At 47.1% G+C, this 22,738-nt stretch overlaps 1 protein-coding gene across 1 annotated transcript; it reads right to left on the minus strand.

Annotated features, from left to right (window-relative positions):
• Window positions 1-93: 93 nt before the first annotated feature.
• Window positions 94-21,796, minus strand: LOC144063661 (uncharacterized). The gene is made up of 6 exons (XM_077585407.1): window positions 21,526-21,796; window positions 21,322-21,432; window positions 21,112-21,221; window positions 19,035-19,316; window positions 376-18,959; window positions 94-292 (listed from the first exon to the last, which is right to left on the minus strand). The coding sequence occupies exons 1-6, from the start codon at window positions 21,689-21,691 to the stop codon at window positions 244-246; spliced, it is 19,302 nt and encodes a 6,433-aa protein (XP_077441533.1). The 5' UTR covers window positions 21,692-21,796; the 3' UTR covers window positions 94-243.
• Between the last annotated feature and the right edge of the window lie 942 nt (window positions 21,797-22,738).

Consider the following 22,738-nt stretch of genomic DNA (forward strand, 5'->3'; position numbering starts at 1 on the left):
TCTGGAGGAGTTGTCGGAGCTTGGGAGGGAATTTGGGAAGTCCCTGAAACCAAAGTAGGTAGGATTGCAGTGGTTGAGGCAGGACTACCAATTCTCTCTGGAGTTGCGGTCACTACATAAGTAGATGTCAGCAGTGCAGATGGAGTTTCCATTCCAAGATAGGATGCAGACAGGATTTTAGTGGACGTAGTCAGTCCAGTGATTGCCCCAAGTGTCGCGCCTGGAGAAGTTGGCCAAGGTGTTTCAGTCAATGCATGAGCTGTCGTCAGGGCTTGAGAGGGGGGAGTCAGTGCTGAAGTGGATGTTTTTACAGACATTGGCAAAGTAGTTGACAGAGTTTGGGAGGAAAATGAGGTTCTGAAAGAAGTTGCAGACCTGCTTGTGGACGTTCTTCCAGGTACTGCTGTTCCTGGGAGAAATGTTCCCGTTGACTCAATCACTGTTGTAGCTCTAGTTGCAGCTTGGGAGGGATTTGTTATCCCTGTAGCAGATTTTGTAGACATGATTACGGAGGTTTGAGCCAAACTACTAGTTTTTGGCACTGGAGAAATTGCTCCTGGTTTTTTGGACACTGAAAAAGCAGTCTGTGCGAGAACTGATGAAGGGGATATTGGCGAACTGCTTGCAGCAATTGAAATCAGGCTGCTGCTTGTTTTTACCCTTTCCATTAATGGAGAAGTTGTCCCAAGTGTTGCAGTCCCTGGGGAAGTTGTCCAAGGTGTTTTCATCTCTGGAGAAGGTGTGAGAGTTTCATAGGGACTCGGGACTGGAGCTGATGTAGACTGTATTGTAATGGTTGGAGTCAGACTACTGGTTACTTTGGGTATTGCTGCCACTGATGTAGATGTTTGAATTGAAAAGGGAATAGCTTTTCCCGGAGAGGACATTGACAGGACTGCAGGATATTGAGTAAGACCAATGGTTGTTCCAAGTGTTGCACTCACCGCTAGAGCTTTCCCAGATGTTTCCGTTTTTGGATAAGTTGTCGTTTGAGGTTGAGAGGGAGTTTTTCTTGCTGGAGCAGATGTAGACCGTACTGCAGAGGTTGGAGCTGGACTCGTTTCATATCGTTCTTCCACTGCAGAAGCGGATGTTGGAACTGGAAAGGCAATAGTCTTTCCCAGATAGGACGTACACAGAACTGCATTCGATTGTAGCTGGATACTGGTTGTTCCATCTGATTTCATTGATAAAAATGTTCCAGGTGCTGCCGACATTGGAAAAGTAGTGGACAGAATTTGGGAAGAAATGGTTCCTGAAGTGGATGTTGCAGTGCTTCGAGTCAGATGAATTTTCTCTCTAGGTCCTGCTGTCGCAAGGGAAGTTGTTGGCGCTGGGGAAAGCAGACTTCTTTTTGTCGCAAGTTTTGTCATTATTGGAACAGGTGTACCAGATGATGCTGTCACCGTAGAAGCTGTAGTTGGGCCTTTGGAGGGAGTTTCTATTCCGGAAATGGCTGTTATAGACTGGATTGCTGTGGTGGGAACAAGACTACTGGTTGTTACAACTGTTGGCATCACTGGATATGTTGTTTCTGGTGATGACACTAAAAAATTTGTCGTTGGTGCTGGGGTGGCAATTGGAGTTGAGGAACGAAATGCGGATCTGAGAGCAGTAGTTGAAGTCTGACTATTAGTTGTTCCAACTGTTGCCATCAATGGAGAAGGTCCAGGCATTGCAATCACAGGGAAAGTAGTTATCCGACTTGGGGATTGAATTGTGGTTACAATTGTTGCTGGCATAAGAGAATTTGTTCCAGATGTTGCTGACATTGATAAAGTTGACATCTGATTTCGGGAGGAAGTGGTTAGTGTAGGTGATTTAGACAGATTGCTGGTTAATTCAAATGTTGCCGACAATGGAGAAGTAGTCAGAGCTGGAAGGTTAAGTATGGTAGGTGGAGGGGATGCCGTAGTCCGGATTACAGTGGGTTGACCAGGACTATTGGCTGTTCTAACAATTTCTGTCAATGTAGAAGTTGTACCCACTGTTGCTGGCACTACAAAAGTAGTTGTCGGAGCTGGGGTGGGAATTGTGGTTTCTGATCTGGATGTTGTGGCCCTGATTGCAGTGGTTTCAGGTGTTGCTAATACTAAAGTTGTTCCAGCTTTGAAGGGAGTCGTTTCTAAAAGCATTGTAGACAATATTGTCGCAATTGAAGTCTGACTACTGATTGAGTGAGGTGTTGCCATCACTAGAGAAGTTGTTGTGGGGGTTGTTGACCCTAAAGAACTTGAAGTTGTTGGGAATTTGAAGGGTGTTGTGTTTCCTGAAGGAGAAGTAGCTCTAATTGTGGTGTTTGGAATCAGAGCAAAGGTTGTTCCACGTGTTGCAGTCACTGGAGAAAGTATTCCATGTGTTGCCATCACTGGAAAATGTGTTCCAGATATTGCTTTCATTGGAGGAATTTTTGGCGCTTTTGAGGGAGTTGCTGGTGAACTGGATGTTGTTGAAAAGAAGGTGGCAGTTGAAGCCAGACTGCTGGTTGTCTCAGGTGATGCAGTCACTGCAGAGGTAGATGTTATAGTTGCAGAAGGAACCGTTACTAGAAGAGTAGTTGTCTGAGCTGGGGAGAGAATTGTGGTTCTTGAGAGGGATATTGTAGACAAAACTACAGTGGTTGGCACTTTACTACCGTTGGTTGCCCAAAGTGTTACCGTCACTGGCGTAGTTGATCCAGGTGTCACCGAAGCTGCAGAAGTTGTCGGGGCTTTGGCAGCCGTTGCTCCTGAAGGGTATGTTGTAGACAGGATTTCAGCAGTTTGACCCAGACTATGGCTCGTTTCAACTTTGACAGTCATTGGAAAAGTTATTCCAGGTATCACTGACGAAGAAGAAGTAGTCATTTTAGCTTTTGCGGGAATTTGGGTCTTTGAAGTGAATCTTGCAGATCCAATTACAGTTGTTGGAGCCAGACTACTGTTTTGTCGGTCTGTTGCCAATACTGGAAAAGGAGTTGTAGACCCTGGAGTAAAAATTGTTGCTCCCGGATAGGGTGACATGAATACAGGTGTCAAAGACAAACTATTGGTTGTCATAACTGCTACTGATATTGGAGAAGATGTTCCAATGGTATCAGTGACTGGCGTAGTCGTCAGATCTTGGGAGTGAATTGAAGATCCTAAAAAGAATGTAGACTGGGTTGAAATTGGTGGTGCAGCACTAATGGTTGTTCCAACTGTTTCTTTATAAATAGAATATTTTCTGGGTGTTGCCGACAACAGAAAACTAGCAGTCAGTGTTTGAGAGGGAGTTACCATTCCTGACGGGAATGTAGACCCGATTGTGGTGGTGGTTTCAGGAGTTGTCAACACTTGAGAAGTTGTTCTCGACACCAGAGTTGGGGAGGGAGTTGTCCCTATAGACTTGACAGTGATTGGTGATATACTACTGGTTGTTTCAGGCGGTGTTGACAGAGCCGTTGATCCAAGTGTTGCCATCACTGTCACTGTTGGAGCTTGGAAGGATGTTGCCATTCCTGAAACTGATGTAGAGGGGATTGCAGTGGTTGGAGCAAGACTACTGGTTGGGGCAAGACTACTGGTTGTTGCCAACACTAGAGAAGTCAGAGCTTGGGCAGGAGTGTTTATTTCAAAAGGAGATGCACCACTGATAGGAGTGGTTGGAGCTGTACCCCTAGTTGTTGCAAGTGTCCCTGAGTCTCTAGTTACTCTCTGTGTTTCTGACACTGGAGAAGTAGTCAAAGCTTGCAAAGGATATTTTTGTCCTGAAAGGAATATAGTAGACCTAGTTGCGGTTGTCTGACCTGAACGACCAGTTCCAGCTCTTGTAGCCATTGTAATTTTTTCCCCAGGTTTTGCTGATTCTAGAAAAGCAGTCACCAGTGTTGGGGACGGAATTGTGGAGCCTGGAATGGATGTAGGCCTGATTGCTGTAGTTGAAGCTGGACTGCTAATTTTTCCGTGTGTTGCCGACTCCTGAGAAGTTGCTCCAGGAGTTGCTGGCAATGGAAAAGTTGTTCCATGTGTAGGTGTTACTGGAAGAGTTGCCTTTGGAAATGTGGAGCGAGTGGTTTCTGAACGAAATGTAAACAAGGCCGCCACTGTGTGCGCCACACCACTAGTTGTTCCAAGTGTTGATGACACCATCTGAGCAGGGATTGGAGCCAGACTACCGGTAGTCCCATGCGTTTCAGATACTGGAGATACAGTTGTCAGCCCTGGGATGGTTCCAGAAGGGGGTGTTATAGACATGATTGAGGTGGTGGCAGGAGCTTGGGTATTGTTTTTTCCAAATGTTTCTGGAACTGGTGTTGCAATTATCAACGCTGGGGAGAAAATTGCTTTTTCTGAAGTGGCTTTGATAGACAGGACTGCCACAGCTTGATCTACCATACTGGTTGTTCCAACGGCTGCAGTCATTGGAGAAGTTGTTGCTGACACTGAAGTAGTCTGCCCTGAGTTAGGAATTATTATTCCTGAAGAGTATAATGCAGATTTTATGGTAGTGATTTGAGACAGAATACTGCTCGAGTCAGGTGTTGCTGACACTGGAGAAAATGTTCCAGATGTCATCACTGGTGGAGTTAGCGCATCAGAGAGAGTCTTTTCTGAAGGCCATGTTGTAGACAGGACATCAGTGGTCGGGGCCAGACTACTGGCAACGCCAAACGCTTCAGACACTGGAGAAGTAGTAAACGCTGGGGAGGGAATAGTCATTCCTGGATCGGATGTAGACCCAATTGCAGTGGTTGGTGACTGGCTCGTGGTTGTTCCAGGTGTTGCTGAAACTGGAGGAGCTGATGTGACTCCTGTAGTTTTTTTTGGTACAAGACTTGTGGTTGGATTAAAAGTGGTGATCGTAGCTGCAGAAAGTGTACTTGATGTTGCAGCAATTGTGGTTCCAGGAATAGGTGATATGGTTCTTGTAGCTGGTGTGGTTTTTGGTACAGGACTTATGGTTGGATCAGTTTGATCACTGGTTGTGGTGGTCAATGAGGTGTTTGTGGGCATCGTATTTGTAGAAAGTGTCGTTGAGGCCACAGCAGCCGTGGATCCACTAGCCAAAGTCAGAGTAAGACTGGTTTCAGGCACAGAACTTCTGGTTGATGCCAAAGTAGTGACAGTAGCTGTAGAAAGTGTCGTTGAGGTTGCAGTAGTTCTGGCTACAGGAATAGATGAGGTCAGAGCAGAGGTGGCTGTGGGCACATAACTTGTGGTTGGAGAAAGAGTCGTATATGAAGGTGGAGTAGTGGTTGCAGCAGTAGATTTAGAAGAGATGGTTGCGGGCATTTGGGCTGTGGCAGTAGTGGGAAACGCAGTAGACATTTGGGCTTGTGAAGGTGCTACAGTGGTTGGGGATAGATGACCTTTACTTTGAGGAAAATTGGTCATCATGGTAAGAGATGGGCTGTTTGTGGCCATTGCAGTTGGAAGAATTTTCATTGAAAGTGTCATAGTGGCTGCAGCAGTTGCCGTAGTGGAGGTGGCTATGGGTACAGGACTTGGAACAGAAGTCATAATTGGAGGAGATGTAGTTAGCATAGTAGTGGTTTGAGCAAGAGTAGTCTTTGTGGTAGGCACAGGAGGAGTTTTTGGCAGTGCAGTCAACGTGGTGAAAGATGTAGTCATGGCCAAAGGAATCCTGATTGGTACAGTAGACGCTGTAGTCGCAGGAGAGGTGCTTGTGGGTACAGATTTGAGAGTAAAGACTGTTGTCAAGGCCAGTGGAGTTTTGGGTACAGCAAGAGGAGAAGTTGTAAAAGAGATGGTTGTCGGCATTGCAGATGTAGCAAGAGTAGTCTTAGTGCTAGGCACAGTAGCGGTTTTGGACATTTGAGCAGTTGTGCTCAACGAAGAGGTTCTTGGTACATAGCTTGTGGTTTGTGAGACTGAAATAGTGGCCTGTGAAGTTGTGGGTACAGAAGTAGATGAGACTGTAGCAGAGTTATTTATGGGTGTTGTAGGTATAGGAGAAGGATTAGTGCTCGTTGTAGAAAGTGGAGTTGAAGCTGTAGCAGTGTTGGTTTCAGTGGCAGTTGAATTTAAAGTAGAAGTTGTGGATTGAGGACTTGTGGTGTGAGGAGTAGTCGTAGGAGATGAGGTGGCTGTTGACACTGCAGTAGTCAAAGATGTAGGTGTGTTAAAAACAGGTTTCATTGTAGGTACCGCAGAAGTTGCTGTGGTTGCAGGACTTGTGGTTGGCGAAACAGCCATAAGGGAAGATGGAGTTGTGGGTACAGCAGGAGATGTGGTTGTGGGAACCGCAAGAATGGTCATTGTGGCTGTAGAATGTGTTGCAGTGGATGCAGCAGATGTCACTCCAGTAGGAGAGGCGGTTGTCAGTAAAGCACTTGTAGAACGAATGGTCATCGTGGGTGTAGAAAGTATTGTAGCGACTGCAGCAGATGTGGTACCAGTAAGAGAAGTGCTTGTAGATATATTACTTGTGGTTGGAAAGCCAGTCATTGGGGAAAGTGTAGTTGTGGTTACAATAGGAGAGGTGGTTGTGGGTTTGGTTTCACTGGTAGTTGAAGTCAGAGAAAAGGTGGTTGCAGTGGCCAGTGAAGTTGTTGGTACAACAGGAGATGAGTTTTTTGAGGTGGTTAGCATCAGAGTCGTGGTCAAAGTAGGGGTGGTCATTGGTACTCCAGTCACCATGGTCAAAGGAATGGTTTTGACCATTTCAGTGGTTTTTGTTGATGCAGCCGGGATTGTTTTTGGTAAAGGACTTTTAGCTGGAGTGTAAGCAGTCATTGTGGTAGGTAATGAGGTGGTTGTTGTAAAGAGTGTAGTTGAGGTCATGGCAGTGGCAGTTCCAGAAGTAGTTGAGATCAGAATAGAGTGGGTTGTGGGTACAGGAGTTGTGGTTGGAAGGATTGTTGTTGAGGCAAATGGAGTTTTGGCTACAGCAGTTGACACGACAGCAGTGGATGTCGTCATATTTGGAGCAGGAGTAGTCATTGCGGTAGGCACAGTCGTGGTTGGGGGTATTTGAGCAGTTGTGCCTAAAACAGAAGCTGTTTGTACAGAGCGTGCAGTTTGTGAGACTGGAATATTGGCCTGTGAAGTTGAGGGTACAGCAGTAGATGAGATTGTAGCAGTTCTGGGCAGCATAGTTACACGAGAATGAGTGCTCATCATTTTAAAAAGTGTAGTTGAAGCTGGCGCAATTGTGGTTTCAGTGTTAGCTGAAGTCAAAGTACAAGTGGTTGTGGAAAAAGGACTTGTGAAAGTAGGGGTGGTCATCATAGATGAAACTGTTTGAGCAAGAGTAGTCTTAGTAGGTGGCATTTCTGGCACTGCAGTCGTAGTCAAAGCTCTAGTTGTGGCAAAAGCAAGACCCATGGGTACAGAAGGAGTTGCAGTAGTAGGAGAGGTGGTATTGAGTACATGAAATGTGATTGGAAGGACTCTTGTCAAGGCCACTGGAGTTGTGGTTACACCATGAGGAGAGGTTGTAGCAGAGGTCGATACTGGCATTGTAGATGAGGCAAGAGTCATCTTTGTGGTAGGCACAGTAGCTGCTGGGGGCATTTTAGCAGTTGTGCTCAAAGCAGAGGTTGTTGGTACAGAACCTCTCGTTTGTGAGACTAAAATAGTGTCCTGTGAAGTTGTGGGTACAGCAGGTGAGGTCGTAGCAGAGTTGGTTATAGGTTTTGTATCAGGAGGATGCGTGGTCATCGTTGTAGAATGTGTAGTTGAAGCTGTAGCAGTCTTGGTTTCAGTGGTAGGTGAAGTCAAAGTAGAAGTGGTTTTGGATGCATGACTTGTGGTTTGAGCAGGAGTTGTCATGGTTGTAGGAGATGTGGTGGTTGATAACGCTGCAGTAGGTGTGACAGGTTTCATTGTAGGTACAGCAGAAGTTGCGGTGGTTGTGGGTGCAGGACTTGTGGTTGGAGAGACAGCCATAGGGGAAGATGTGCTTGTGGGAACCTGAGTTGTGGTTGCAGCAAGAGTGGTCATTGTGGCTGCAGAATGTGTTTGAGTGACTGCAGCAGATGTCATTCCAGTCAGAGACAGAGTTGTGGGTATAGGACTTGTCGGAGCACGAGTGGGCTTTGTGGTAGAATACGGGATGGTTATTGCAGTAGAAATTGCTGTGACCAACGCAGGGGATGTTGTGTTTGACTGAGCTGAGGTGCTTGTGGTTAAAGTCTGAGTGATCATGTTGATTGTAGAACGTGTAGTTGAGACAAGAAGAATTTGGGTTTTAGTGGTAGATGAAATCAGAGTAGCGGTTGTTGTGGGTAAAGTAATTGTACTTTGAACCGCTTTTCTAGGGGCCAGATAAGTAGTCACTACAACAGGAGATGAGGTCCTTGAGGGGGTTGTTAGGATGGTAGTTGTGGTTGAAGGCAGTGTAGTCACCGGCGGAACCGCAGTCATCAAGGTTTTTGTGGAAGGAGCTGGAAGGATTTTTTGTAAAGGACTTGTGACTGGAGCATAAGTGGTCAATGGGGTAGGAGACGAGGTGGCTGTTGGCATCAAGGTTATAAAGAGTGCGGTTGAAGCCGCAGCAGCGGCAGTTCCAGGAGTAGAGCTGGTTATGAGTGCAGACGTTGTGGTGGGAAGAATTGTTGAGACAGGTGGAGTTGTGGGCACAGCAGATGAGGTTCCAGAGGTGGTTGTGGGCATTGCAGTTGGAGCAAGAGTAGTTTTTGTGGTAGGTGGAGGAGAGTTTGTGGACACTGCAGATGTTGTGTTTTGTGAGAGGGCTGTGTCCGTTTTAAGTTCAGGACTTGTGGTTGGAGAAGCTGAAGTACTGGTCTGTACAGTTGCGAGGAGTACAACAGACGAGGTCATAGACATTATGTTTGGAGTTCTCATTTTCGTTGTAGAAAGTGCTATAGTGGCCACAGCCGTTGCAGTTCCAGTAGTAGAGGTGGTTATTAGCATAGGACTTGTGGTTGGAGAGATTGTAGTAATGACAGGTCGAGTTGTGGGTACAATAGTAGGTGTGGTTTGGAAAGGGACTGAGGTGGTTATGGGTTCAGCACTTCTAGTTGGAGCAGAATTGGTCAACGTGGTAGAAGATGAGCTGGTTGTAAGCAGCATAGTTGTAGGAGGAGGAGCGTTCATAGTTTTATAAAGTGTAGTTGAGGCCGCAGCAGTTGTGGGTTCAGTATTAGCTGAGGACAGAGCAGAGGTGGTTGTGGCCACAAGACTTGTGGTTGGAGAGACAGTCGTAAAGGAAGGTGGTGTGGTGGGTAAAGTAGATGTGGTTGTGGGAACGCTAGTTGTGGGTGGCGCAAGAGTTGCCATTGTAGTTGCCGCAGAGGTTGTGGTTCCAAAAGTAATGGTGGTTGTATGTACAGGACTGGTGGTTGGAGAGATGATAATAGTGGATGGCGGCGTTGTGGGTGTCGTAGTTGTAGGACCATCAGCAGTTGTCATCTGATTTGAAAAAAGTGTAGGTGAGGTTGCAGCATTTGTGGTTTCAGTAAATGAAGCCAAAGTAGACGTGGTTTTGGCTAGAAGACTTGCAGTTGAGTCCATAGTTATAGGAGTTGTAGAAAGTGTAGTTGAGACAGAAAATACAGCCTCAGTAGTAGGTGAAATCAGAGTAAATGTGGTTGTTGGCACTGTAGTCCTCGTGGTCATTGGCACTGTAGTCCTCGTGGTCATTGGCACTGTAGTCCTCGTGGTCATTGGCACTGTAGTCCTCGTGGTCATTGGCACTGTAGTCCTCGTGGTCATTGGCACTGTAGTCCTCGTGGTCATTGGCACTGTAGTCCTCGTGGTCATTGGCACTGTAGTCCTCGTGGTCATTGGCACTGTAGTCCTCGTGGTCATTGGCACTGTAGTCCTCGTGGTCATTGGCACTGTAGTCCTCGTGGTCATTGGCACTGTAGTCCTCGTGGTCAAACCATTGGTTGTGACCAATTCAGGAAAGGCTGTTGTGGTTTTTGAAGAAGCTGGGGTGTTTTTTGGTACAGAACTTGTGGTTGGACCAGAAGTGTTAATGATGGTAGGAGATGAGGTGGTTGCGTGCACCATAGTTGTAGAAGACAGAGTCGACGCAGAAGAGCTGCTTGCGGGTACAGGGGTTGCGGTTGGAAGGCCTATCATAGAGGCCAGTGGAGTTGTGGGTACAGCAGGAGATGAGGACATAGTAGAGGTAGTTGCTGGCATTGTCTTTGGCGCGAGAGTAGCCTCAGTGGTAGTCACATAAGGGGTTGGGGACTCTTTAACATATGTGGTCAAAGCAGAGGTTGTTATGACCCATGCAGGATAAGTTGTGATTGGAGTAGATTTTGATGTGATTTGTGTTAGGCCTTGACTGGTTGCGGGTTCACGTCTTGTGGTTATAGAAACTAATGTAGTCGCCTCTACAGTAGAGGGTATAACAGGAGATGAGGTCTTACAAGAGGTGGTTGGGGGCATGAAAGTTGCGGTTGGATCAGGAATGATCAAAGTTATAGGAGGTGTAGTTGAAGGCCCTGCAGTTGTGGTTTCAGTGGAAGTTGATGTCAAAGTGGAGGGAGCCAGGAGTAAAGAATTTATGGTTGAAGCAGGACTGGTGATCGAGGTAGGGGACAAGGTGGTCGGCTCGGCAGTAGTCACGGCCAAAAACGTAGTTCGGACGATAGCAGGCCTCATTCTGGTTATAGCAGAAATAGAGGTCAAAAAGGTCACTGTCGACAACATAGTTGTGGTTGGAACATGCACACTCATCGGGGTTGTATTAAGTGTTTTACTGGCTGCAGGAATTATGGCGCGGGTCATGGGGATGCTTGTGTGTACAGGATTTGCGGTTGGAGAGATTATTGTAGTGGATGGTGGAGTTGTGGGTACAGCAGTAGGTACCGAAGCAGAGGTGGTTGTACACTTTTCAGTAGTTATCATAGAAGGGTTTGTGGAACCTAAAGGAGGGGATGTGGTTTGTGAAGGGACCAAGGTGCTTTTGGGTGTAAGTGGGGATAAACCGGTTGTAAATATTGTGGTTGTAGTCTGAGCAGGAGTGGTCACTGTAGTACTAGTTGATGTCGTAGTAGTGGGCACTACAGTAGATGTGATCAGAGCAGAGCTTGTGACCAATCGAGGAGATGTTGTGGTTGCAGAAGTTATGCTTGGAGCAGATATTGATGTTGTTTGTGAAAGGGCCCGTTTTGTCCTTGGTTTAAGACTTGTGGTTGGAGAGACTGAAGTAATGACATGTGCAGGCGTGGGTATAATACTGGATGTCATGGCAGATGTAGTTGTGGGCATCAGAGATGTGGTCAAAGTGGTTGTGACTGCGGTAGCAGATTTGGACAAAGCAGAAATTGATATGACCAAAGAGCGAGAAGTTGTGGTTGGAGCAGAGGTTGATGTTAATGAAGGGCCGGATGCGGCTGTGGGTTCAGGACTTATGCTTGTCAATGCTGAAAGAGCAGCCTGTGCAATTGTGGGTACGGCTGTAAAGGAGTGTCTAGCAGAGGTGGTTGTGGGCATCATAGGTGTGGTCAGTCCAAGAGTTATTGTGGTTGCAGTAGTAGAGGGGCTTGTGGGCACAGGAGTAGTGGTTGCAGATATTGGATAAGTGGCTGGTAGAGTTGTGGGTGGAGCAGGAGATGTTGCAGCAGAGGTACTTGTGGGCATTGTAGTATTGGCTGGAGCAAGAGCTGCCATTGCGGTTTTAGAAGGCGTAGTGGAATGTGTCAAAGTGGCCGCAGAAACTGTGGTTCCAGCAGGAGAGGCGGTTCCGAGTACAGCACTTGTAGTTTGAGTAATAGTGCTTGGTGTAGTTGTGGGTGCAGCAGTAGATGTCGCAACAGAAGTGCTTGTAAGCCTCATTGGAGCTAGAGTTGTCATTGCGGTTGTCGTGGCCACAGCAAACGTGGTTCCAGTGAGTGTGGTTGAAGTTATGGGAAAAGTGGCTGGCAGAGTTGCGGCTACAGCAGTAGATGTTGCAAAAGAGCTGGTTTTGGCCATAGTAGTTGTGGTATAAGGCATGCTTGTGGAGACTGTAGTAGAAATTGTAGTTAGTGCAGGGGTTGAGGGTATCGCACTTGTGGTGGGAGCAGAAATTGTTATCGTGGCAGGAGATGAGCTTGTTAGCATATTTGTAGAATGTGTCGTCGTGGCTGCAGCAGCAGTGGTCTTAGTTATAGCTGAGGTCAGAAGAGAGGCAGTTGAGGGGAAATGACTAGCAGTTGGGGCGAGACCGGCCATTTTAGTAGGAGATGAAGTGTTGGTCAACACTGCATCAGTGTAAGATGTAGTTGTGACAAAGGCAGGAGTCATCTTGGCTACAGCAGAAGTTGAGATTGTAGCAGAGCTTGTAGTTGATGCAATACGTGTGGTTGGAGTGGAGGTTGAGGTACTTTGGGAAAAAGATGAGATTGTTGTGGGTACAGTACCTGTGGTTGAATTCAAACTGGTCACGGTGGTTGTTTCAGTAGTGATTGAAGTCATAGAGGTTGGACTTTTTGTGGGAAAGACGGCCGTCAAGGCAGTTTGAGTTGTGGGTACAGCAGAAGATGAGGTGGTGCGCTTAGTAGTTGCGATTGGAGCAATAGATGTCGTCGTCGTCATCATGGATGTGTAAAGTGTGCCAGTGGCCACAGCAGTTGTGGCTGTAACTTTAAATGTGGTTGTGGGTAGATGATTTGTGATTTGAGAAATTCTAGTACTTGGAGTTGTGGGCACTAGAGTAGATGTTGTTGTGATCAATGTGGGAGTAGTTAAGGTAGGAGCAGAGACTGATGTGGTTTGGAAGAGGGCTGCACTGGCTGTAGGTTCTAAACTTGTGGTTGGAAACGGTGGAGTAGTGGCCTGTGCAGTTGTTGGTACAACAATAGATGAGGTCATTGTAATTGTGGTGGAAGGAGTGCTTGTGGGAATTGTAGTAAAGGTCCATGTGGTTTGTGAAGGAGCTGAGGTGGCTCTGGGTACAGGACTTGTGGGAGCTGAAGCCGTTGTGGTAATAGATGCACTGGTTGGAGGCATTGTAGTAGGCGCAGGAGTGGTCCTTGTGGAAGGAGAGGAGTTGTTTGACATCACCGAAGTGGTTGTTTTCAAAGCTGGAGTTGTGAAAAAAGTAGGCATCACAGTGGTTTCAGCAGATGTGATCAGAGCAGAGCTGGTTGTGGGTACAGTAGATGTGATAGGAGAGACTGTCTTAAAGGTGGGAGGAGTTATGGTTACAGAGCCAGATGTGCTGGAGGCTGCAGGAATTGGGGTTGGAGAGATGACCAGAGTGGCAGGTTTAGTTATGGGCACCGCGTGAGACGCTATAGCTGAAGGTATTGTAGTTGGAGAAAGAGTCGCCTTTGTGATAGAAGCAGGGGTGGCGGCGGATACTGCAGTCGATATGGGTGTGACTAATGCAGAAGTTGAAGTTGGGATGGAGGAAGCCCACGTGGTTGTGGGTAGAGGAAGAGTGCTTAGGAAGACCGCAATAGTGGCCTGTGAAGATGTAGCAGTTGCGGCTCCAATAGAGGAGGCTCTTGTGGCTACAGGAGTTGGAATTAGAGCAACAGTGCTTACAGAGGTTGCGGAACCCGTCGTTGGGAGTGCAGAGATTTGGGTTTTGGTGGTAATTGCAGTCAAGGTAGAGGTTGTTTTGGGTAAAGGAGTTGTGGTTGGAGAGATTTTTGTGGCCTCTGATATTGTGGGTACAAGAGGAGATGAGGTCATAGAAAAGGTGGTTGTAGGTGTCGCAGCTGTGCTTAACGCAGGAAATGTAGTTAGCACTGCAACCGTGGGGGTCAAAGTTATGGCTGCTGTGACCAATTCAGGAGGTGTTGATTTTGAAGGGGTTGGGGTGGTTTTCAGTTCAGTACTTGTGGGTGAAGCAGAAGTGGTCATGGTGGGAGGAGATGAGGTGATTGTGGGCACGGTATAAGAAAGTTTACTTGTGGTTCCAGTAGATGTTGAGGTAAGAGTAGAACGGGTTGTGGGTGTAGCACTTGTGGTTGGAAGGACAGTGGTGGAGGTAGTTGGAGTTTGGGGATAAGCGGGATACATGATTGTGGGCATTGTAGTTGTGGTTGGCATAAGTAATGCCCTTGTGTTTGTAGAAGCTGCCGTAGTGACCGCAGGAGTTGTGGGTCCAGTAGTGGAGGTGGTTGTAGCCGCAGGACTTGTAGTTGAAGCAGAGCTGGTCATTGTGATGAGGGACGAGCTGGTTGTGGGCATCACAGTTGTAGAAAGTGGAGCAGGGCCTCTATCAGTTGTGGTTCCAAGTGTGGTCATCAAAGTATGAGATGAGCTGGTTGTCGGCACTACAGTAGTCCTGGTCAAAGATGGAGGCGAGACAGCAGGGGTGGCTGTGGATCTTGCAGTAAAGATTGGTGTCAGCAGTGCAGGAGAAGTTGTGGTTGGAGTTGAAGATGTTAATGGTGCGGAGCTGCTTGTGCATACAGAACTTTTGGTTGGAGAGAAGGAATTAGAGGTAGGTGGCATTATGGGTACAGCAGTAAAAAAGTTGGTATGAGCAGGAGATGAAGTAGCAGAGGTGGTCGTGGGCATCATAGCTGTGGTTACAGCAGTAGGTAACATTGCGATTGTAGAAACTGCAGTAGTGGCCACAGCAGTTGTGACTCCAGTAGTAGAGGTGGTTGTGGGCACAAGACTCGTGCTTGGAGTCATTGTGATGGAAGATGAGCCTGTTGCGGGCGTCGCAGTAGTAAAAGGTGTAGTAGAGGCTGCAACAGTTGTGGTTTCAGTGGCAGGTGAGGTCAAAGTTGTAGTTGGAGCAAGACGCAAGATCTCTGTTGTAAAAATTACATTGTTGGCTGCATCACCTATGCTTCTCGGAGTCAAGGTGGTTTTGGTTAGAGCAGGAGCAGTCTTTGTGGTAGGAGCGGCACTGGATGTGGGCACTGCAGTAGTAGTCAAGATGGAGGTTGCTTGCAACGGGGTGGTCGTGGACACTGCAGTTGAAAAGGCAGCCGTTACTGTGACCAATGCAGAAGAAGTTGGGATTGGGATGGAGGTCGTCAGTGACGGGGCTGAGGTGCTTGTGGGCGTCGCAGTTGTGCTTGAAGCAGGAGTGCTTTTTGGCACTGCAGTCGTGGCAGTGGTCGAACTTGCGACCAAGTCAGTAGAAGTTGATCTTGATGGAGTTGGGTCAGTACTTGGTACAGTAATTGCAGTTCCAACATAAGTGGTCATAGTGGGAGGAGATGAGGTGGTTGTGGTCATTGCAGTTGTAGAACGTTTATGCGAGGCTGCGGCAGTTGTGCTTTCAGCGGCGGTTGATGCCAAAGTAGAGCTGGTTGTGAGTGATGGAGTTGTGGTTGGAGCAGTAGTGCTCATTGCGGTAGGAGATGAGGTTTTTGCCAGCACAATGGTAGTTGTCAAAGATGTGTTATATGCAGGTATCACGGATGCAGCAGAAGTTGAGGTGGGAACAGAGCCAGTTATGGGTACAATAAATGTGGTTGGAGCAATGTTTGTCTTTGTGGTGAAAGAAGTGCTGGTTGTGCCTACCGGCATAGATGTTGAAGCGAAGATTGGCGTAACCAGTGCAAGAACAGATGGGGTTGAAGTGAGTGGTGATGTGGCCCTTAAAGGGCTTGGGGAGGCTATGGGTACAGGGCTTGTGGTTGGTGAGACTATAATGGGGGCCTGTGAAGATGTGGGTACAGCAGTGGATGAGGTCATAGCGCAGCTATTTGTGATTGTAGCAAAGGTTGTCATTTTGGTAGCAGAAAGTTTCATAGTGGCAGCAGCAGTTGTGACTCTACTGAGGGAGGCTGTTGTAGGAACACGAGTTGGTGCTCGATCCAGAGTAGGTACAGTGGTAGTAGAAGCTGTAGTTGGGATTGCATACACTTTGGTTTCAGTGGTAGTTGAAGTAAAGGTGGTTTTGTGTAAAGGAGCTTTGTTTGGTGCAACAGTTGCCGTTTGTAGTGTTGTGATTGCAACGGGAGATGAAGTCATAGCAGAGGTGGTTGTGGGTATCATAGTTTCCCTTGAAAAAGCAATGGTAGTTGGAACTGCAGTTGTGCTGGTCAAAGTAAAGACCAATTCAGGAGGTGTTGATTTTGGGGTGGTTTTCATTACAGTACTTGTGGTTGAAACAGAAGCGGTCATGGTGGGAGGAGATGAAGTGACCGTGGGCATTGTGGTGTAAGAAAGTTTACTTAAGGCTGTAGCGGTTGTGGTTCCAGTAGATGTTGAGGTCAGAGTAGAAAGGGCTGTGGGTCTAGCACTTGTGGTTGGAAAGACAGTGGTAGAGGTAGTTGGAGTCTTGGGTAAAGCGGGATATGGGGTCGAGGGCATTGTAGTTGGCACAAGTATTGCCCTTGTGTTTGAAGAAGCTGCCGTAGTGACCGCAGGAGTTGTGGGTCCAGTAGTGGAGGTGGTTGTGGCCGCAGGACTTGTAGTTGAAGCAGAACTGATCATTGTGGTGAGGAATGAGCTGGTTGTGGGCATCACAGTTGTAGAAAATGTAGTAGGGGCCGTATCAGTTGTGGTTTCAGTGGCAAGTGAGGTCAAAGTTGTGGTTGGAGCAAGATGCAACATCTTGGTTGTAAAAATGGCATTAGCTGCATCACCTGTGCTTCTAGAAGTCAAGGTGGTTTTGGTGAGAGCAGGAACAGTCTTTGTTTTAGTAGAAGCGGCACTGGCTGTGGGCATTGCAGTAGTAGACAAGATGGAGGTTGCTTGCAATGGGGTGGTCGTGGACATTCCAGTGGTTGATAAGGCAGAGGTTACTGTGACCACTGCAGATGAAGTTGTGGTTGGACTGAAGGTCGTCAGTGACGGGGCTGAGGTGCTTGTGGGCATCGTAGTCGTGCTTGAAGCAGGAGTGCTTTTAGGCACTGCAGTCGTGGCAGTGGTCGAACTTGTGACCAAGTCAGTAAAAGTTGATCTTGATGGAGTTGGGTGGGTTCTCGGTACAGTACTTGTGGTTGGAACATAAACAGTCGTAGGTGAGGAGGTGGTTGGGGTCATCATTGCGGCCACAGGACTTTTAGTTGAAGCAGAACTGGTCATTGTGATGAGGGACGAGCTGGTTGTGGGCATCACAGTTGTAGAAGGTGCAGGAGAGGCCGTATCAGTTGTGGTTTCAGTGGCAGTAGAGGTTGAAGTAGAAGTAGTTGTGGGTAATTGGGTTAGGATTGGAGCAAGAGTGGTCATCGAGACAGGTGATGAGGTGGTTGTTGGCAGTGCGGTGGTCGTGGTCAAAGATGGAGGTGAGACAGCAGGGATGGCTGTGCACAGTGCAGTAAATATTGGCATCACCGCTGCAGGAGACATTTTGGTTTGAGGGGAAGTAGCTGTCAAAGGATATGAGCTGGTTGTGTGTACAGAATTTTGGGCTAGCGAGATGGAATTAGAGGCAGGTGGAATTATTGATACAGCAGCAACTAAGGTAGTATGAAGAGATACCGAGGTAGTCGTGGACATCATAGCTGTGAATAGAGCAGTGGGTAACATTGTGGTTGTAGAAATTGCAGTAGTGGCGGCAGCACTTGTGGTTCCAGGAGTAGCGGTGCTTGCGGGCACATGACTTGTGCTTGGAGCAGAACTGGTGGTCGTGATGGCAGATGAGCTGCTTGTGGGCACTGCAGGTGGAAGTTTAGTCAAGACTGCAGCAACTGAGGTTTCAGTGGGGGTTGACATCAAAGTAGAGCTGACTGTGAGTGATGGAGTAGTGGTTGGAGTCCTTGTGGCAGGAGAGGAGTTGGTTCTTGGCACTGCAGTAGTTGTGGTCAAAGATACAGCAGAAGTTGAGGTCATAGCAGAGCTGGTTGTCTGTACAATAAATGTGGTTGGAGCAAAAGTTGTCCTTGTGGTAGACGCAGTGGTGGTGGTTGTTGTTGTTAGTGGCATAGTTGTTGCAGCAGCAAAGATCGGCGTGACCAGTGCCCTCGCAGTTGGAGTGGAGGTTGATATGGTTTGTGAAAAAGCGAAGCTGGTTGTGGGCACAGGACTTGTGGTTTGTGAGACTGTAGTAGTGGCCTGTGGATATGAGGGGACTGCAGTAGCTGAGGTTCTAGTGGAGGTCGTTTTGATTGCTAGAGTTAGTAAAGAGATCGTATGAGCAGGTGATGGAGCAGCGGTGGTTGCAGGTATCGTAGTTGTGGAAGGTGTGCTTGTGGAAAGAACAGTCGTTCTTGTCAAAACAGAAGTTGCTGAGGCCAACGGAAGAGCAGTTGTAGTTTTACAAGTGCCTGATGTAGTTGTGGGTGCAGGACTTCTCTGTGGGACTAAAACCGTGGCTGTTGGAGCTGCCCTTCCAGGAGTTGAGATTGTGTCCATTACAGCAAGAGTGCTTGTTGAGGTGGGAGCAGCACTGGATGTTGGCACCGCAGGATTCATAACTGAGGGAGCAGTTTGACGCAATGCCGATTTAAGAGTCGCTTCCAACAAAGTCTGTGAATACAGTTTTGTAGTTGTGGTCATGGTGGTAGGAGATGAGGTCGTTGTCGGCACTGCGGTACCTGTGGCCAAAGATGCAACTGAAACAAAGGTAGGCATCCTGGATGGAGCAGAAATTGCAGGAGTTGAGGGAGTTTGAGCTAAGGGGGTTTTTGTGGGAAGAGCAACACCGGATGTTGGCACTGCAGTAGTTAACAAGGAGGTGGTTGCCGGCAACGCTGGATTTGTAGCCGCACAGTGCACTTCTGTAGTTCCTGGCCGACTTTGTGGCGGCGTGTCTGAACATGGTTTTGTAGTGGACACAAGAGAGTCAGTCAAACGTTCACAGGCGGCAGTTTGACAAGTTGTTGCGCCACAGGGTTTTACACTTGTGGCACTTGACAGAGTTGGTGCAAGACCACCAGGTGTGTCCTCCGTGTTATCCTCATTAAATGGACCTGTGGGAATATCATCATAACCCCACATTTCAAAGATGGCCGAGTCCCTAGAAGACGCCGCTGTTGCAGCAGTGGTCCTGCACTCTGGTCCTGATGTGGTTCTTTGATAGTCAGAGTCCACCTCGTCCTGCAAAGATCTTGGCTCAACCTTGTGCGAGCTTTGAGTGTCCGTGTGGACGCAAGCTGCCAGCATGGCCAACATTTGCCCCAGAAAGTCAAAATAAATTTCCACCATGGAGTCCTGCCAAGAAAACAAAAAGCCATTAAAGGTCATGAGGCCTTGCGGAGTGTGGATCTCTTTTTGGGGTTCTTTTACCGTGTTGGCTGCAGTGGAGACGAGCACTAACACAGAACCCGCATCCACCGCGCTGAACGCAGAGCGGACTTGAGCCGCGTCCCCAATATCTTTGACTCTCAGCACTTTGGAACCCGAAGGCAGCCGGACCAGGATTTGCGTGGCTCTGCAGAGGATTGCGGTGGGCGGCGGGCGGACGGCAGTGGCCGGATCCTCGCAGGAAGCCAGAGCCACCATACTGGTCTGCAGCAGCGTGTCAAAATAAAAGACCTCCAGCCGGTGGAAGTGTCTTCCGTTTGACGCCTGGAGACAAGAAATGTGCCCTGTCACAAGGACTTCAACTTGCTGTCAATCGAGTATCAAAAGCAGACACTTTTTTAAGTCCCCCGTCAAATGACATCCAATGTGAACAACGCTAGTTTCTTTTCTACATGCCCAAAATATGTCTCGGGCTGTCAGGGGCGCTGTTAGACTGCTGACTAAATGGTGACTTCAACAACACTAAGGCTTCATTTGGTAATGGTTTGGTTTTTCCCAATCAAGTCTATTGCATGATGTCGTGTAGCTTATAGAACTATTGCTTTGAATTTGACTCCGCCCACCAAGGTCTGGTCCTGACGCAATGCCTTGCCCTCAAACGGGGGTAGGGATGCTGATTTTAAAAACTGACGGCTGGGCCAGCCAATTTGCATGAAATAAATAAACGTGAGAGCAGAGCGTTTTTATTGATTGACATTTAACGCTATTTACATTTATATTTGCATTTATGTTTATATTCTTTATTTTTGGAATCTCGTTTTTTTTCTTCATATTTTGTTTTTATTTCCATTCATCCATCTTACCATTTATATTTATTTGCATTTCATTTTTTAATTAGATTTTTTATATACGTTATCATTTTCACATTTATTTAGTCATTCATTTATGTTTAATGTTGGCCGTTTTGGTCCTCCATACAAGTCAGTCTGCTTTGCAAGACAAGTAGAGACACATTAAAGTTTTGTTTTGTTTGTTTATTAAGTTTTGAATTGTAATGAAAGTGTCTTTTCCCGCAACTGCTCCTCTACTAGAAATTGGAGCAGACCGAGTAGAGTTCGCCAGGTAGCGAACGGTTTCCCGACCGTAGCTAGCTCCAGGCTAATGCACAATGGAAAGTGCCATTGACTAGCTAACGCCTAGCTAGCGCGCTACTCGCGCACTTTCCCTCAAAAGAACGGCACGATTGTACACAAAGAAGCTTCTTAAGATTAGTCACAGGCTTAAGCTCTTCATACCCTGCAAAAAAATAAAAAAATAAAAAGCGTTGTATTCACATCACTTGATAGTAACTTTTTTCTTCTACTCTTTAATGTGGGTAAAACTTTAGAGCGCATGTGAATGCGTGGAACCACACTGACCCCAAGTGGCCAAATTGTGTACAACGTGAAAAGAGCTCAATCAATCAATCGATCGGAGGCGCCAGAATGGATCCTCACTGAGCTGAAGTCAAGAGGAGAGTTTGCGTGTGACGTCACATTCACATTTTTGTTTGCTCATTTTATATTCTACAAGACAGTAACCAACTTAGTAAAGTCAATGAAGAGAAAAAAAAAAAATCACACATCTGCAAACAAAGACTGAAGATTGAGAAAACCTCCAGGATGAGGATGAGGATGAGGATGAGGATGAGGAAGGCTGGACCGCATCAAATATTGACAAAATCAGTCTTGTTGCTGTAAAGCGCAAAGTTCATTTACAATTTGGACCTTATTTGCCCATTTTGCCCTTTGCCGAGTCTTTTTATTTTTATTCCCGCCAATCAATGCAGCTGTGCCAAATGAATGAAAGAAGAATTAATGATCAGTGATTGAAGTGAGGATCGCAATCATCACAAGGACTCAACTTTTTCATTCAAGGCTTTTTATTTTTATTATTATGATTATTGTTATTTTTGGGGGTCGAAATCAGCTTGCAGGCCAAAAATCAACAACACACGCAAGTAGACCAAGTGACATTTACAAATGATTTGTGTGCCTCCTTGGCGGAGGTCTTATTTGCCCCCAAACCCAATCAAAACGTTGGCAGCAGCATTGCGCGCACGCGCACTTCGTCCACGTACCGCCAGCTGCAGGTGAGCGCTACCGTAAGGCAGCTTGATCAGCAGCACCGGACCGAACCTCCGAACGGAAGCAGCAGAGCCGTCGGGCAGCGTCAGCAGCTCAATTCCGTCTGCACACACGCAGGGACGCGCACGCGCAACAAGTTGACGCACGCACGCACGCAAGCAAAAGCAACGCGGCCGCCGGAAGCGGAACCGGAAGCCACTCACCTGCCAGCCGCGCTTTGGCGTGTCTGACGAGGGACAAACGGACCCAAAGGCTGGCGTCGCTGCAGCGGAACTGCGGCCGGGCCAGGTCCAAAGAACCTTCACGTCCTGACACTGCCGCGGCGCACGCGCACGCGCACACAAACGCCACTCGGATGAGAACTTTGGCGCTGCATGCGTTTGTTGTCATGTTGGGCGTGTTCTTACCTGCCATCAATTTCCACACGGGGACCGGGAAGAACCCCGCCGGGTCGCGTGGTCTTGGAGGACGTAGACGCGCGTCCCCGCCGGTCCCGTCCGCTGTGCCGAGGCGGACTAGAGTCATCAAGGTGACCCAAAGCCAGACCTCAATCCACCCAGAAGGTCCCGACATGGTCGGGTCGGACCGGGTCTGGTGCGCTCTGGACTGGTTTGTCCGGTTCGGTTCGGTTGGGCTTGAGCGGTGCTGCTTGCTTCTGCTGGACTCTGGGAAAGAGGGGGGGGGGGGGGGGGGACGACGAAGAAGAGCCAGACCGCACCTGACACTTTTCAAACAGAGCACGCCTCTGCTGATTGGATAATTGGAACCGAAAGTGGGCGGGGGCAATTAGCCTCGGCCACTCCCACAAGTGTCAGTCTCCTCAGTGGCCACTTCATTAGGTACACCACCGTTGGGGCCTTAATTGGAATCATCAGCATTAATGTGTATTTATTGTGATTCATTATTATTATTATCATTGCTATTATTGCGCATGTTTGATGCAGTTTCTAATATTTGAAGTTACAATGTAAGAATTTTCTCCTGTTCTGACATCATTCGACAATTATGCGCTTCAAGTCACCACCATGGAGAGCATCCATTAAAAAAAATAATAATAATAAAACTAAGAATTAAAAAATAATAATTATGTATATATATGTTATTATTATTACTGAAACGACTTCCATTCAATTGTTTGGGATCCTTTTTAGCTCCTTGTGCTGCTGCGCAATTCATGACAAATCAATCCAGATTCTGATCCACATTTGAAGGTTTTCAGCCGAGCACAAAATCTGACAAATCAACTTCACCTTCTTTTTTGTTCTTTTTCGAATGAATTGCCACAAATTTATAGGCATTCTTCAGATGCAATGAAAACGACATGTTGAAACACGACTGCACAAAATATATTAGTATTATTATATTATTGTATTTCTGTTATTTTGCACACACAGAAAAAAAAAATCCATTTCAAATAGCTACATATATTGATTGTTAAAATAAGTTCACAAATGTATCGTAATTTCCCAAAAATGTGTCTGTTATTTAATGGCATAAAATGTCAAATTCAACTTTAAATTGAAACTTTGATTTGATGTTGCTTATTGCAAACAAACCCTTTGGAATGAGACAATGTTGTGTTTGAGTTGTTGCTAAAGACTGCGGAAGTAAAATTGTAAA

Source organism: Vanacampus margaritifer, chromosome 14 (genome assembly GCF_051991255.1).
Source record: "Vanacampus margaritifer isolate UIUO_Vmar chromosome 14, RoL_Vmar_1.0, whole genome shotgun sequence".
Taxonomy (NCBI): Eukaryota; Metazoa; Chordata; class Actinopteri; order Syngnathiformes; family Syngnathidae; genus Vanacampus; species Vanacampus margaritifer.

Excerpts from the sequence above, each read along its gene's own strand:
- LOC144063661 (XM_077585407.1), bottom strand. The coding sequence starts at position 21,691 with ATGTCGGGACCTTCTGGGTGGATTGAGGTCTGGCTTTGGGTCACCTTG. Across the intron at positions 21,433-21,525 it reads CGTGTGGAAATTGATGGCAG|TGTCAGGACGTGAAGGTTCT; the intron begins GTAAGAACACGC and ends GCGCCGCGGCAG. Across the intron at positions 19,317-21,111 it reads GCGCTCACCTGCAGCTGGCG|GCGTCAAACGGAAGACACTT; the intron begins GTACGTGGACGA and ends TCTTGTCTCCAG.